Source organism: Xiphophorus hellerii, chromosome 12 (genome assembly GCF_003331165.1).
Source record: "Xiphophorus hellerii strain 12219 chromosome 12, Xiphophorus_hellerii-4.1, whole genome shotgun sequence".
Classification (NCBI taxonomy): Eukaryota; Metazoa; Chordata; class Actinopteri; order Cyprinodontiformes; family Poeciliidae; genus Xiphophorus; species Xiphophorus hellerii.
In genome coordinates, this window is record NC_045683.1 from 4,347,707 (window position 1) to 4,364,187 (window position 16,481).

General features: G+C 38.3%; 1 protein-coding gene across 2 annotated transcripts in view; it reads right to left on the reverse strand.

Moving 5' to 3' along the window:
- Positions 1-16,481, reverse strand: part of fras1 (Fraser extracellular matrix complex subunit 1) — a 297,850-nt gene that overhangs the window by 43,420 nt on the left and 237,949 nt on the right. Inside the window, exons 33-44 of one of the 2 annotated variants that reach the window (XM_032578346.1) lie at positions 14,283-14,420; positions 13,881-13,913; positions 12,810-12,941; positions 12,600-12,722; positions 11,152-11,399; positions 10,160-10,311; positions 8,669-8,831; positions 6,619-6,751; positions 5,486-5,670; positions 4,179-4,332; positions 1,201-1,464; positions 609-797 (exon numbers count right to left, since the gene is read on the reverse strand). In XM_032578346.1, coding sequence (XP_032434237.1) covers positions 609-797; positions 1,201-1,464; positions 4,179-4,332; positions 5,486-5,670; positions 6,619-6,751; positions 8,669-8,831; positions 10,160-10,311; positions 11,152-11,399; positions 12,600-12,722; positions 12,810-12,941; positions 13,881-13,913; positions 14,283-14,420 — 1,914 coding nt within the window. The remainder of the gene's footprint in view (positions 1-608; positions 798-1,200; positions 1,465-4,178; positions 4,333-5,485; positions 5,671-6,618; positions 6,752-8,668; positions 8,832-10,159; positions 10,312-11,151; positions 11,400-12,599; positions 12,723-12,809; positions 12,942-13,880; positions 13,914-14,282; positions 14,421-16,481) is intronic. The other variant, XM_032578347.1, reaches the window with a different exon arrangement.

Genomic DNA, 16,481 nt, shown 5'->3' on the forward strand with positions numbered 1-16,481 from the left:
AACATAAAAATTAAAGTTAAAGAACTACATCATTTTAACGTTGATTATTCTACATGCATACTGTTGGTTTTCAGGAGGTGTATTTAATTTTTCCATCCACTCATTTCGGCTTCAGGTTTGTTCACTAAATCACAATATTTTGGAAAATGTCACTTGTTTCCAACATTTGGTTACATTTAAACAGTTTTAAAATGACATAAGGACCAGATCAAACCTCTGATTTTGACGACATTTATCAAAAATCTCATAATCTTTCTCTCATTGTTTAGCAAACAGAATTTATTTTTCTAAAACACGTAAAATAAGAGAAGTTTTGTCTGATTCAGACGGTGAGGGAAAAACAAGTTGTTTGTGTCTTGATAGCAAACTTCTGGTGGCAAGAAGTTTACAAAAGCAGAGTGAAAAGTTACAGTGATTCATTTCTACCACGACTGAGTTAAAAATCTTTTTTATTATTTTCAAGAGTTTTTTTTTCTACACATTGCAAAACTACGATAAAATTTTAAAATGTCACTAAAAAGCAGCATAAAACAGGCTACAGGTGAGGAAACAGTGAGCAGTAAAAGAAGACAAATCAGACATTAGAAAATAAAACTTAAATCTGGCACCTTTGTTGACGTCCTCCTGGGTGAAGCTCTGAACCGGACCTTTGACAGAAACCTTCTCCACATGGCTGCCGCGGCTCAGCTGCAGTTTCCCCGCCGGCGGGTCTTTGGTCAGGATGTAACGCAGCTTCAGGTTGTCCGAGTCAATGTCTGAGCCCTTCAGGTTCTGCTCTGAGATTTTAGACGAAGTTCCTGCAACAAACAGAGCATTCGGTGATGTACTTTTAATTTTACTAATCGATTATGCTCACGATTAATTGGATAAAAAAATCGACACATTCTGGAGATTTTTCACTAGGTTGAAATATAATCAAAAATACAACAAAACCCCACATGATTAAATTCCTCTTTTTAAAATAAGAAAATGAATATTTTATGGCATAAAATGCAAAAACATAGCATTCCTTTAGCGCATGCTTGATTATTTGTAGCAAAGAATGTTTCTGCAGCTAAAAAATACTTCTAACATGTAAAAAATGTAGTTTAGTTTTGTCTCGTTCATGTGTGCTAACATATTTACACTAAAAGCTAGACAAACAAAAGTTGTGTTTTTGCAGTGTAGTCCCAATGTGCGTCCAAATGTCTCCCAACTCACCCGCAGGAAGCTGCAGGCCTCTGTTGACGGTCATTCGCGGTCCTTCGCTCTTCCTGACGTCCATGGTGAACCGCAGCAGGCCCGTCTGGGTCTGCGTGCCGTCGGTGAGGGTGAAGCCCATTTCATCGGCTCCACCACTGACGGTTTCGGGCGTGTAGACCAGCAGCCGGTCCAGAACGTCCTGGTAGGTGAAGGTGGATCCCTGTGTGAGGACGCGCCCGTTTTCCAGTGGCTGAGAGTAGAACTGCCGCCGGCGAAGTTTTCCTGAGGAAACACAGGATTATCACAGTTAAAATGTGGAATAATTTCAGTCTTGAACTTAGATAATGTCCAAAAACAAAGATGTTTAAATTATTACATAAAATATATGATTATTGCTTCTGATGTGGACCAAAAATTTAACTCTGCTCCGCCTACAAATCTCAGTCTCAGTTCGGTTGAAGTGGTGTAGAAACAGCTTAATCTACATTCTAGTGCAAATACCTCAATAAGACAAAACTAACTTAGAATTATCTTTTTTAAAACAAATAATTCATTGATATTCAGAAAAAAAGTTGGAGCTCCACTTAGGCTTGGCACAATAAACAACAAATCAATGAATCGCATGATAAATAGAAATGAACTCTATAATTTCCATTTGTATGTGGAGCCTAGAGTTAGCAGGAGAAATGGCAAATTTTTCTTTACCAACAAAAAAAGAGAAATCTTACAACTGCTATCATCTGACACCACTCCATTTTGTGAAGAAGAAAGTTGCGCTCAGTGTTGACTTTACAGGGGTTTTTTGTCAGTAGTAATTGGTGTAGCGCCCCCACAGGCGACGAGGGGAACAGGTTTTTCTAAAGATTTGTGCCGTTTGACACCATACATTGTAACAAATGTTGCAATTTTATTCCCAAATCCAACCAAGACTCCCGGACTATCAAATGTGAAAACACATTTAGCTCATTAATTATTCTCACAGGCAAAATTTTTAATTCTCCGCATCATTCATAGGAAAGATTCCTCTCCAAGACGAGTCAGTAGGTGCACCCTTGCAGCCGGAGAGCTTTCCCCTTTGATAAATCCGTTTGTTTGAGTGGCTCGCTGGAGTGAGGACAATAAAGAGTTAGCCTGTTAAAAAGACAAACTGCCTGCGTTTCGTCATCTTGTATGAAATCACTCAGATTCCCGCTCGGTCCCATCAGTCGTACTCAGCGGCGGTTTTACAGCGCCGTCACACTCGACTTCACGGGCTGTTTTACGGTGTTTAAACTGCAGGCGGGGTGTTATTACAAAATGTTCACACCGGGGTGCGTGGGTGTGTGTGGAGTTTAAGAGAGAGATGGAAGATGAACCCAGGAAGGCGGCAAATTGAGAATCTTTTTGGTGGAATAATCCAGGAGACGACCACCATGTATAGACACTTGAGGATTGACAGGAAAAAAACAACAACTCATCAGTTTCCCACCCAGTTCCAGGATTTTAGGCACTAAAGTTGGTCTAGATGATAAATTGCTGAATCTGTCATCTGTGTCTTGTCTTGTGAAGCAATTTTTTTGAGCCCACCAGGCTTTGGCATCGTGGAAAGAAAGAAAACTCATTTTCGGGCGGTGAAAGGAATCTACGGAGGTCAGCCGGTTTGAGGGTGTGTGAGGAATGGCTGTAGACGTCGCCGTGTTTGTCTTGTTTTAGGCGAACTGTGTGTCGGAAGCGAGAGTAATGTGTTTATCCCTCTGTGTGCGCGATCTACTCCATCACATTCAGAATAATTTACAGTACAAATACTTCAATATAACCGCTGAACTGGTTGTTCAAATGGGACAAACTATCCTACAAAACACAAATTATACAAACAAAACACAAATTAAACAAAGAATCCTACAGTTTCAATAATGTACAAAATATAAGTAAAATGCAAATATCTTAGTAGACCTTAAATAAGATAAAACTAACTTGCAAAAAATGTTTCAGCAAGATGAAGGAGTTTGTTTTAAGTCAATAATTCCTTAAACATGGCAGATTATTTCATGTACAACCAGAGGTGGGCAAAGTACCCAAAAACTGTACTCAGGTTAAACAAAGTGACTCAAGTAAGAGTAAAAAACTCAAGTATCTTTTTACCAGATACTTTTATCAGTATCTGGTAAAAAGTCAAGTACTAAGTTAAGTGGAAATTTTGGGGTTTTAAGGACAAAAATGACAACAATTCATATCAGTAACAACAAACAACAAAATCAGGTAAAAGAAAATGTTTCCAAAACAGTTTCATTCAATAAAGAACTTATGAAACTTAAAAACTGCAGGTGTGTGTCTGTGTCTGGTGAATTTTTGGTTAAATAGTGTTTGTTTTTCATTCGGTGGGTCGAGAATCCAGAAATGTTAATCAAGAGTAGAAATACTTCATGATAAAATTACTCAAGAAATAGTAAAGCGTAGTAAAAATACCCACAAAAGTAAATTTTTTCAAAAACGTTACTCAAGTAAATGTGACTAGTTACCAACCAACTCTGCTTATAACAAAACATTTTTTTCATTTTATACGTGAAACAATCTGTGTTAATGAATTATTTATTTAAAACAAGCTCCTATATTTTGCTTGCATGTTAGTTGTTTTCTTTTTTTAAAGTCTATTAAGATATTTGCACTAGAAACGAGACAAAAATATTTTCTAAAACCTGCCAGAGCATTTTAAATCCTTTTACTGTTTTCTATGCTGAAATGAAGAAGCGTGTTAATAATCTATGGCCCAGGTGTCAAACTCCAGTCCTGGAGGGCCGCTGCCTGCAGTTTTTAGATGTGCCACAGGTACAAAACACTGGAATGAAATGGCTTAATTACCTCCTCCTTGTGTAGATCAGTTCTCCCAGCCTTGCTAATGACCTAATTATTCTATTCAGGTGTGGTGCAGCAGAGGCACATCTAAAAGTTGCAGGACAGCGGCCCTTGAGGACTGGAGTTTGACGCCCCTGATCTATGGTGTTTATGTCTGCGCTCACCGTAGGTTGGGATCCTGACGACGGTGAAGATGAGTTCGTTTTCCGGCGTGTCGCCGTCGTAAACGCTGAGAGACGAGTTGGTGACGACGACGCCGGAGTTTTCCTCAACATGAACGCTGCTGACCGAAACCGTCAACTCAGAGACGATTTTACTCTGCAGGAGGAGATCAGAGAGAAAATGAGGCGATAAAACCCGGTGAGACGGAGATGAATACACCACAATCTGAATCAAAATTCAGATTCAACAATCAGTTTGAGGCTCTAGATGACCTACCTACCAGATTTTTCACCCTGATTATTTCTGCTTGATTTTAACTGAATTTTACAGGTTATTTTTTGCTCTAAATATGAAAAAAAGCTTTAAAATATTTCCAGATGCTCAAATTCTTTTTTTACCTTGCAGAAACTGTTTATTGCTGCAAACATTCACACTGCAGACAGCCTCATCAATTCAACTGGAGTCTAGAAACAGGATTAACCGGCTGATTAGGAAGCAGATTAGGTTTCTGTCAAAGACGGCAGCGATAGTTAATTTAGATTAAGTGTTTCTCAGATTACATTAGATGCATTATAGATTACAATAACTTCCAACATTTCAAGGTGTGCAGGTTTGTAGACGACAGTAAGATCTATGATAAAGTCCTCCAGATGTTAATAAAACAAGTTGTACAGCGTTTTAAAAAGCTTAAAAGACCGGCTAACACTGCAAAACATTAAATTTTACAAAGTACTTCTATGTAGTTTCTAGTGCAAATATCTTATAACACTTGAACTAAGACAAAAAGTAACTTGCAAGTAACTTTTCAGCAAGAATTAGGAGCTTGTTTTAAGCAAAATATTTCTTAATGTTGATTTTAAAAAATTTCTAGTTCAATTGGCAGGTTACTAGGCAACGGGCGGAACTCCACTGGCGTTGCTAGGTAACGGGCAGTGCCTGCTGATTTGTGAAGATAAATTCTGTAAATTTGTTCCAAAGACAAAAAACATTAACTTATTGAAAAAAAAACAGCTGGGTGGTCTTTAAGGGCTTGGGATGTTTTTAGAAGCAGCAGAAACTCAAACGGACGGATAAAAATTTAGAAAATTTTAATCTTGTATAAATAAAATCCTGATCTGCTTAAAAATCAAAGATAAAGAAGTGGGGACTGGTTTAAATACTTTTGCTTTTAAATAATTTGGGAGCAAGTTGATTAGAGAAAATATTTTTTTCTCAAAAAAAAACAACAAATATTTCTCACGTTGTTTATAACCAAAAACAAAATTTTACTGTATGTTTGTCTCAGTTGTTGCACTGTGGAAGTTTTTACCTGGATGTCGATCTCCACAGTGAACGTCTCCGTCTGGCTGTATCCGTCGCTGATGTAGAAGCTGAAGACGTCCTGGCTGGCCTTTTGCTGGCTGTCCTGGACGTAGAAGACGTGATCAGAAACCAAATCCTCCACAGAGAAAGGAACATCTGGAGTCACAGCGCGCGAGCCGCCCACTGAGCCACCTGCAGCGGCACAAAGCAGAGGCGCAGCTGTCACAGCTGAACTGTAATAACGAGAACTGCTGGCCGGGAATCACTTCAACAATACGGTCACCGTGGTTACAGGAAGTCCTTATAAGGTTCATCAACACTGCAAAAACAAAAAATCTAACCAGTATTTTTGGTCTAGTTTCTAGCACAAATATCTTAGTACACACGAATTATGACAAAACTAACTTACAAGTAATTGTTCAGCAAGAAATAGGAGGTTGTTTTAATTTAATAATTTGTTTATATTGAGGAAAAAGGTCCACTGCCATTGGCAGATTATTTCACTTATGACAAAATATGGTTCCCATGTTATGAATAAATGAATGGATGGTTGGATGGATGGATGGATGGATGGATAAAATGAAAGATGAGTGGTTTAACTTTCACTGCATCAGTTTCATCTTTTTGCCCCTCCCCACCTACTGCTGATGCCTTCAGGTCTTGTATTAATCTCCATATCTGTTCCTCTGTTTTCTGTCGTTTGTTTTTCTTACTACTCCTCCACAGAGGTCAGAGTGCAAAGCTAATAGCTGTTCAATAATCTAACATGGCTGCCTCTGTTAAAGCTTTCCTTTCCCTTTGCGGAGCCATTTCTTGAGCTCCGATATATCCAATGATTTTCAGGACTTTCTGCAATCTGCTTCAGAACTGGAGGCTTTAATTTGATTTCCTCCTTCCTGCTCTTACAGAGGTACATTTCCCAGGTCTGCTTTTATCTGAAATCAGCTTTTTAATTCTCTCCTATCTGCTCTTTTTCTGAACATAGGATAAAACATCAGAATATTTGGTCTACAGCTTTTTATTTCCAGGATATTTAGCCGGGATCGTTTGAATGAGACACAAACATGAATGTGGAAATTATCGTGAGCAACTGGATTTGTTTGGATTTGTTGCTTTGTGCAGCTGTTGAACTGAACTCGCCTCTTTTTGTGTTTTCGATGAAGCCGTATTTGGGAGGGCTGACGAGCCAAACCTGCAGCTCGGTCGACGGCGTTTCCACGTCCGATACTGTGATGTGATTGGTCGACAGCAGAACACGGCCGCCTTCCTGGACCTGCCAATCACAGGAAACGAGTCATTCTGACAGAGTCACTTCAAATACAATGGTGGCAACACTTATGCTAATCCAGAACAGCTTTAGCGTTTTGCTAACATTTAGCTTCCCCTAAATTAATGTTTTTTAAATAAATTCTAATTTTCCCAGCTGTTTTGTAAACTTTCAGCTGAATAAAATTCTGTTTTGATGTTTTGGTTATTTTTCAAGTGGAGATTTATATCCATGCTCTTATTTTGAAGTGGGTGAAGTGTGTTTACAAAGCAGTTCCACTTTCTCTCCTTTTTCCCCACTAATTACTTTATTTAAAACCAGAAACATAGAGGAAGAAAATAAAACATGGACAGTGGAGAACAAGATATAAACATAAACGCATTTATAAAGCATGTAAATTACAATATCACAACTAAATTCTACAGTTGTAGTCTTTCAAGGTCATATACGTATGATTTAATTCAAGTTAGCGCATTAGCTACTGCTAACTTGTCGATTCATCATTTAATTGAATAATTCAGCTATTAGTCAATTATTAAACTAATCATTAATTTCCTAATATCAAAGATGAATAACAATGAACAATATGACAAGTGATGTTTGAAGTAATGTTTTGTGATTTAAATTACGATTTTACTGAAAATGTTTATAATGTTTTTATCAGTAAAATAGTGACAGGAAATAGGCTAACGAGACGGAAAGGCACTGGACGATGGAACAGAAGGTGAAAACAGTTTGTGATAAGTTTTAGAGTATAAAGCGAAAGATCAGGCAAAGTCAGGAAACTGGGAGTAACAGGAAGACAACAGCTAACGCTTGCACAGTCCAGTTCTGGTGTGATGCAAAGGTGGGCTGACGGACAGAAGGTCACAGAATCACAAAACAGAAACTCCAGATGGGAAGCAAGTAAAGTTTCCAGACAGCAGACACTGAGTTAAAGGTCAGGGCTTTTAATGAGGACACACAGGAAACAGGAATCTACTCACAAGGAACCAAGAATGAGTTAAGATTCAGGCAGAAGCAGCAAACAGCCAAATCTTGTTAGACTGGGAGAGTAAATAAGAACGGAAGGAAATGTTCAAGGTTGCTCCGCGGCAGAGAGTCGAGTTAATGTCACGGACAGAGAGAGTGAAAGGAAGAACACAGGGAAGCTTTGAGAGAGATAAAAGCCTCAACTTCAGACTAGTTCCTAGAGTAAATATCTCAGTACACCTGAAATAAGACTAAAATTAGAAGTAAATATTTTACAATATATAAGTGCTTGTTTTAAGTGAATAATTTCTTGATATTGATGATAAAGTACTAGTACTATTTGCAGATTATTTCACTTGTTTCAAGACATTTTCCCAAGTTATAAATCAATATAGCCATGGTTTTTAATGATTTATCACATGAAGAAGCTCATTCACGTCTGATTTTAAATTAATTTATTTAATGAAAAGAGCAATTGTAAAATTGTGTTTTTGTCAATATTAGCAAAATATTGATAAATATTTTTGCATATTTGTAATGGAAATGCAGTCAGAGTTGCAGATCTTTTGCGCTGTAACGCTCTCTGGGAATCAGCTTTTGAAACTAAACAGATGTTTCATTACTTTCCAACTGAGAGTATACTTCTCAATTAACTGTTTCTTATTTCATCACCTCACATTGAGGATTAATATAATATTCATTAATTCACTCAGATGTGTTTTCCTCTCCCTCAGCTTGATAACTCTGGCATTACTCACATATTAAAATAAAAACAATATCAACAAATTATATACTTCCCTTCAGAAATCCTGAAAAACTACCAACTGAGATCCTTGTTCTGCTGAAAATGTGAGCAGATTTTGTGACTCAACATTTAATTCTGGTGATACAAACCAAAATGAATTAAAGAGGAAAAAGGAAGGGAATAAAACAGGAAGTGAGCGCGCCTACCTTGATGCCGCCTTGCACAGTGACCACCGGCGGCTGTCTGGGTGTGGCGGTGATGGTGATTGTGCACATCTGGTTGTCAAGGCGATTGCTGTCTTTGTCGTGAACAACAAAATGGAAGATGTCCGTCACCGGCTGGCTTCCCGTCTCCAGTGACGTGACGTACCTGCGCCAGGTTGGTTTTTATTAGAAAGTCACAAACTGGGCGGCATGCAGGAGAAAAAACTTATCCTGATCCAATTCCACAGAATAATTCAGGACTCAATGAAATGACTGTTAGCACAGCATGACAACGTTTGCAGGAGGGCTGCAACTAACGATTATTTTACTAATCAATGAATCTTTTGATTATTCTGACAATTAATTGATTAATCAGAAAAAAAGGGACACACAGATGTTTTTATTTAACCACTTAAGCATTTTACTTATAATAATAGAAATACATTAAGAGATGCAAATAAAACAAATAATAATTTTTTTAAAAGCAAACATTTTATTGCTTAAAATGCCATGCAATAACATTCCTTTAGTGAATCTGGCCTGAGTGAAGCTAAAACCTAAAGATATTTACAAAGGTGTTTTTATCTTAAATGCAAAATGTATTCATATTTATACAGATTTAGCTTAATTACTGCTCTAAATATGTTGCTTTCCAGCCAATAGGTTCTTTTCCGAGTCTGTATATTATAGTTACCAATTAATCAATCACTAAATTAGTCAACAGTTATTTCAACAATCCATTAATCACAATTAACTGTTTTGAACCCAATAAAAAATATTTATCTTTATGTTACTTTTACATTTTTGTGGGGGTAAAAAAGTCACATTTTGCTAACGGTTAAAACATTCATGGGTGTGAATGCTTTGCCTTCCTCTAACTGGTAATATTGGAGCTACTCTAGGTTTATGCTAACAGGCTCAGTTTGAGAAAGTAAAAAGTTTCAAGTCTCATTTTGTGTCTTTCAGAAACATTAGATTGAAGAAAAATAAGTAAAGTTTTAGCTTTTCCTCTCCTGGTTTAAGCTAATAATAACTGAAGCTCCAGCATAAAGAACCCTTAACACCATTTTATCACCTACAATCTGGAATAAACAGCTCAACTCTTCTTTTCAAGTGGTGTCTTTATTAGAGCTTCTTCGGTCCTGAAGGCCCTTAACAAAACCAGAGATCATAATTATCCCTGGAAAATCTTTTGACTTTAGGATGAGAGCTTCTTGTTTTTGTGATAATGGCTTCTTTGGGTTTTTTAATAGCCTTAAAAGTCAGCCTTACTCTTCAGGTTGCTCTGCTTCATAGGCTTTTACGGGCCTCTGAAGTTGCACTGAAAGCCTAATGAGATGCACTCCACAGTGTAAAAAGTATTAACTTTGACGCTCAGAGGAGCACTTGAGAAAAAGTGGATTTAAATCATTAAAAGGCATCAGTAACTTCATCAATTTTCACTAATACTCTACATAAATCAGTAACTTCATCACCTGAATGTCCCTGCTTTACCTGATCCTGTGCAGGTTGACGTCCTCCTGGCTGAAGGAGGAATACTCCCTGAGCTCCTGCGGCTCCTGCTGGGAGGAAGTCCTGGTCAGGACGCCGTACATCGGCACCGACACCAGCTGGATGTGGATCTGGTCGTCGAGGGACGTGTTGTCCTGGTAACGCCAAAACACAGAGGCTCTCAGCTCAATGGGGTTTTGTTGGGATATTATGTGAGAGCGCTGAACAGTGAAGTGCTAAGCATTAAAAGCTCTTGTCTTTAAGTATAGACCCCCTAAAATGTCATTATTCCCATCTGGAAAATTCGCACATGCGGACGTAGGGCAAAAAGATGATTGTCTTACATGCCATCCATAACTGCACTGCTGAGGTAAAACAGCTGAATAATCAAAATGAAACCCAGAGATGCAGGTATTATTATTTTAGTGCAAAACAACAAAAGGAGAAAATAATGCAGCAAGAACAAAAAAATCACTATTTTTTGCTCTCTGTTGGCTCCGCTACACTCAGTGTTTCCATAACAACTGACAACAACGCCACTACATGTTTCAGAATTTAACCCCCAAGAAACAGTCAAACATTTCCCCAACAAAGAACAGAACATTCAGTGGGTTACAGTTTGATGTTTTTATTTTAGGCTTGATGTTTCTTTTGGGATTATTAATAATTGATCACTGTGGTAGATTAGCTACTGCTGCTATAAGCTAAGCTAACACAGCGGTGGTTGACTAGCTAATTTAAACAGCTGCTCTACTGATTATATGTTAGAGTTGGTGTGTGGGTCAATTATTAATATTTTTTTTAAACTGAACTGAATCTCACCTGGTTCCACAGCACATCTACATGTTACGGTTGTCATAGTCAAGCTAGCATAGCTGACCTACTTCCCTTCTCCTCAGCACTATGTTTGAAAGCGCTTTATAGATAGTTATTATTATAAAAAGTCTGATGCGTTTCTAAGACCTTTTACCCAGCATGCATCTCTTCCCACTCACCGTGTAGGCCAGGTGTGAGCGTCTGATGACTGTGCTGCTTTTCTCGCCCACTTCCAGTGACAGCGAAGCCGCCGGGTCTCGCCGCGGCCCGTCGCCCGCTCCGTCCAGCACCGTCACCTGCACCACTGTGGTTGCCATGGAGATGCCGTCACTGACCGAGAAGGACATGGCGTCGTCCTGGGTGGAGAGGCCGGCGTGCCGGTAGAGCAGGACTTTGTGGGTGACGTCGGCGAAGGAGAAAGTGTCGCCTAGAGAGATAGATGAGAACCGATATCTTAAAAAAAAGACAAAAATCGGCTGATACCGATGTTGATGCCGATATATCCTGCACCCACAATTAGGACAATGTTGAGTCCTTACAATAAACAAATATTTAATCCAACAAAAGAAATAACTGCATACATTTAATTTCAGTATTTTTAATTCAATGTGTTTAGAAACTTTTAATTAGTAATCTACAACTTCCCATTTCCCCGGCTACTTAATGTAGCATGACGTTCAGCTCCATTTTAGCGAGAAATTCTTTAAAAAGAGAAAAACCAGAGAGTATGCCTTATATTTATCAATCAGGAAGTCTTCATTTGTCTTAATTTACAATCGGAGAAACAATTAGAAGAGCTTAAAACAACTGGACCTGAGATAAACACACAGGAACGGCATCTTGGAGCCACCAAGTTTCCATGGTAACACCAAGTTTCCATGGTAACCGTCTGACAACCGACACTAACTGATCGTCAGTGTTTTTGTCAGATGAGATAAATTTTTGGCTTTTCAACAAAAAAAACATTACAGCAGGATTTGCTATAAAACTCCAGGATGAATAATTGACAAATCACCTCATTCCCATAGCTAACTACAGCGTAGGATCCGTGATGCTGTGGGCTTCAACAGGAAGTAGGGCAGAGAGTCTTTCAGAAAACTACATTTGGGTTATTTCGGGTTTTTCACATCATCAGCACAGAAACCAATCTCTACACTCCAAAAACACAAAATCCTACAAAGCAATTTTATCTATTTCCTAGTGAAAGTAAATTAGTACACTTGAAATGAGACAAAACTAACTTACAAAAAAAATTCAGCAACATATGGGAGCTTGTTATAAGTCAATAATTACTTAAGGAATTGTTCCATTTGCAGATTATTTCACATATAAGAAGACATTTTTTCCGTATTATAAGTAAAATAGTCTGCCAATGAAACTAGTATTTTTCATCAATATTAAGGAATTATTGACTGTTTTTTATTGAACAGATTAGGAACATAATTTGCCTTCTGATCTTTTTCTATCAATATCTACAAGGCAAACTGAGAAAGTGTTCAATATGGCCGTCTCTCTGGTTATCTTCTAAGATGCTTTTATTTTGGAAATAAATTAGATGCATTGCTAATGAATTTGAAAACAGAAATCCGTCTCTCTTGGGTTAAAAACTTGTGGTTGTCTTGGTTACCGTTACTCATGCGGATGTTGTCGTCCCTCCTCATCAGCTCTCCATGAATTGGAGCGTCAACCAGCTCGAACTCCAGGTCGTCTGGCGCCGTGTCGGCGTCGCTCACCGCCAGCTGCTGACCTCCTGCAGAAAAAAAAACAGACAAGAGAAAAAACGTTCAAAGAGAAGCTGCTGCAGAGAGAAATCGTGCTGCTTTTCATTTTCTCTTACCGATTGCAGCTTGTCCCCCCAGTTGGACTTCCAGCAGCGGGTCCAGGACCTGAAACACCGGCGGCTGCTGGTGGTTCGGCAGCAGCAGGATCACAAAGTCCAGCTCAGGAGTGGTGTGTTCGCCGTCCGACACTGAGGCACAAAAAACCCAAAACATAAGAGAGATCTGCAAAAACAAACACAACAAAGCCCTACCGAGGGAATTTCTTCAAATAATAGAATAAAACAACGTCAAAGCGTATTAGACTAAACCCCAATATAACCATAAAGCTGTGGATCTCACACTTTGTATGAGAACAAACTAATATTTTTTCTGCACAAACGTAGCACAAATATTTGACACAAAATTTGATAGATTTGAAGAAGGTGGAGAGGAAACTTCACTCAGATCTGTTACTGACCCGACTAGTAAGTTTGCTTAACATTAGTCTAGAGGTCTTTGTGGCTTAATAACTTTTGATAAAAATGAAAAAGAACCAACTAATCTTTTTAAAAAAATTGTAACAACAAATGCAATTTTAGCTGTTTTTATTGTTTTTTATGGAATAATTGTTTTGAATTTCCACAACAGAATGACATTATACTGTAAGTACCAGTTATATATTTTTAGATCTACTATTTTTCTACTCATTAAGTTGGAAACTATATGTTATTTTTTTTAAACAAATATCAACATCCAAAGAGGAAAATGTACTCATTCTCTTTTAGCAGAAAATGTTGGACCCTAAAAACAGAAATAAAATTGTGGTTCTGTAAAACAACACCAAAATCCCTGGAGGAGATATTTATCAAAAATTGAAAGTTTTGATTTTTCAAAAGATCAGGTAGCATTAACAACTCAAACAAGTTTTATTTTGCTAAAGATAAAAGAAGATAAAGACAAAGTGGAAATAAAGGGAGTGATCCTCATCAAAGACATCCAAATCCAACAATACAAAAAAGGTTAAAATAAAGAGAATAAATACTGGATATAAACAATAAGAGGAGCTGAAAGAGAAGGCGTTTGTTTGTATAAAATGCCTCCTTCATGCTGCCTTCCTTTCAGGTTTTAGGTGGGTGAAGAATATTTACCTGTGAAATAAACGCTCAGAGACTCCGGCAGGCCTGTCAGGTTTAAACACAGCAACAAGTTACAACTGGAAGGCGATGAAAGTAAAATAAAACCCTAACTGTGCATTCAGGTGCTGTCGCATTGCACAAAAAAACCTCAACACATAAGCAGCAAGGCTTAAAACAACTGAGGAGGCAAAGAGGATGGAGCTCCAAAAACCAGGATTAAGAAACATTTAACTCGGACCGCTTTGATGTTGGATTATGGATTATCTTTCAGAACCAAGGTGTCTTAAAATATCCTCTGAACTTTCCAAGCCGCCCTCAGACTGCTTTTAAAACGGAGTTCAACCCCTGTGCTGCTTTTTAAGAGACTGTGTCCAGAGTTTACAAAATAGTGAATGACTGTAAGTGAAGTCGCACCAGTAAAAGAGTACTGGTAGAGCTCCTGGAGGTGCGACGGCGCTGGCGGCGGTCTGTAGATTATCTTTCCATTGTTGACGTCAGCCTGCGTGAAATGTTGCACTGCCTTGTACGGCCTGTCCCGATGCTCGATGAGTCCTAAAATCAAAAACAGGAAATGTTTACAAACTGACTAAGTTTTTTACATTTTTTTTTCTTTTCTCCGAAGGGTTTTTGCGGCGCTAGTGGCTCGTATTTTTGCGACAGTATCAGACAGGAAGGAGGGCGGAAGACGTGCGGCAAAGGTCATCGGGACCGGGAGTCGAACCCGCGACGTCGCCGTTGAGGACCAAGGCCTCCAAACGTGCGGCGCGCCAACCCCCTGCGCCACCACAGCACGCCCCAAAGTTCTTTACATTTTTATTGGCTTCCATGTAAAACATGTTTACATTTCTCAGGTTTTAAGGGAGTGCAAAACAAAGAGACTTCAATGAAAGACGAAGGAAAGGAAAAGATCCGACATTTCAAAACATGAAGGATTTCTGTTATGTAGAGCAGCTTTAAACATAAACCAGTTAAATGATGATACAGAAATGGATGGATGGATGAAAAATGGATGGATGGACGGACGGACGGATGGATGGACGGATGGACTAATATACACTAACGCTTCATGTATTCGATGGAGCCAAAGAACAAATATTTTTCAGATTTAATGTTTTTGGTTTTATCCAAACCTTGGTCTCATTAAGACGTTTCACTGCTGGAACCTGAATCTGCTGAAACCGTCGACAAAGCGCCTCAACAAACTGACTTCTCCATAAAATCTCTCCTGCTGATGTAAAAACACTGGAGCTAAGAGCGCCGGGTTGTGTTTTGGTTTTAGCGTTTAGCTCTGAAAAATGTCCCCTCTCCTCAGAACGACTCGGACTAATCGATCTGCCCATTAGTTGATGAATGGGAGCCGTTTTGAAGCAGTTCTCCGTTTCATTAAACCGAGCTTCGAGTTACTCAGCAGGCTGACAGACGCTGAAGTCAACGTGTTCAGGTCTGAGTGGTGCATTAAATGCAGCAACACTAACACAAATCCACTTGAAGAAGAAGTTTGGAGGAACCGGATGCAACACAATCGTGTTTCAGTGCAAAAAGGCGATTAGTTGAATTATATAAACATCCTGCTCCTCAAAGGGAAGTCAAAATGCAACTTCTACTGATTTTAGGGGCAACATGCCTGCGCTCTGGCAGTGTTTAAAAGAAAGCCATAAAATCTGCAGGATTGACGCATATATTTCCTCAAAGCAGACACCTGTGGCTATATTTTGATGCATGAATTATTTCAGTAGAGTGAACTATGTACAAACAGTAGCCTTTTTTTTTGTGAAAAAACAAACTTGAAAAAACGTCAGAGTGCGCATTCTAGCAGTTGAAGAATCCCGTCATTTTATTACATTGGAAAACTGAAAACGGCCAAAAAGTTACACAAAAGTAAATCGTGACTTTAGAAAAACCATAAGAGAAATCAAAACATTAAATCATTTAAAGATAGCTCAAAATCTTGTGACTTGTATAAAAAGTTTATTAAGTTCCTAGGTTGAAGTAGGAAACGATAGTAAACTGTTAAACGTTTTTGTTGAAGTTTTATGCAGAAAAGGGAATTGGTAAATAATTTTTAGATCTGAGACATAAAGAAATATCTTGATTGGATGTATTATTATAAGACATCTATAAAGGTTTTAAACTTTTTGGGTTAACTTTGCTTTTCTGGGGTAGAAGAAGTCAGTCTGCTTAGTCTAAAATCAAGATTAAAGCTGAAAGCTGGTTAATAAATTAAAAATATATATTTTTAATGTATCAGCTATTTATTATTATTATTATTATTTTTTTTTTTTACCCCTCCAGGGGGTCTTTTGTGGGCTCTAGTGTCCCTTATATGAAAGTAGGCTGACAGGAAGCGGGGAAGGAGAGGGGGGAAGACATGCGGCAAATGTCGTCGGGTCCGGGAGTCGAACCCGCGACGGCTGCGTCGAGGACTCAAGGCCTCCAAATACGGGTCGCGCTAACCCCTACGCCACCACGGCACGCCCTATTATTATTATTTTTATTAATTAATTCATTAGTTAATATTATTTAAAATAGCTTTATTAAAGAAAATTTGACTTATGTTAAAAAAAAGTCAGCTTAAAAGTTTAAATAAGTTTATGTTAAAGAACACACTGGTAA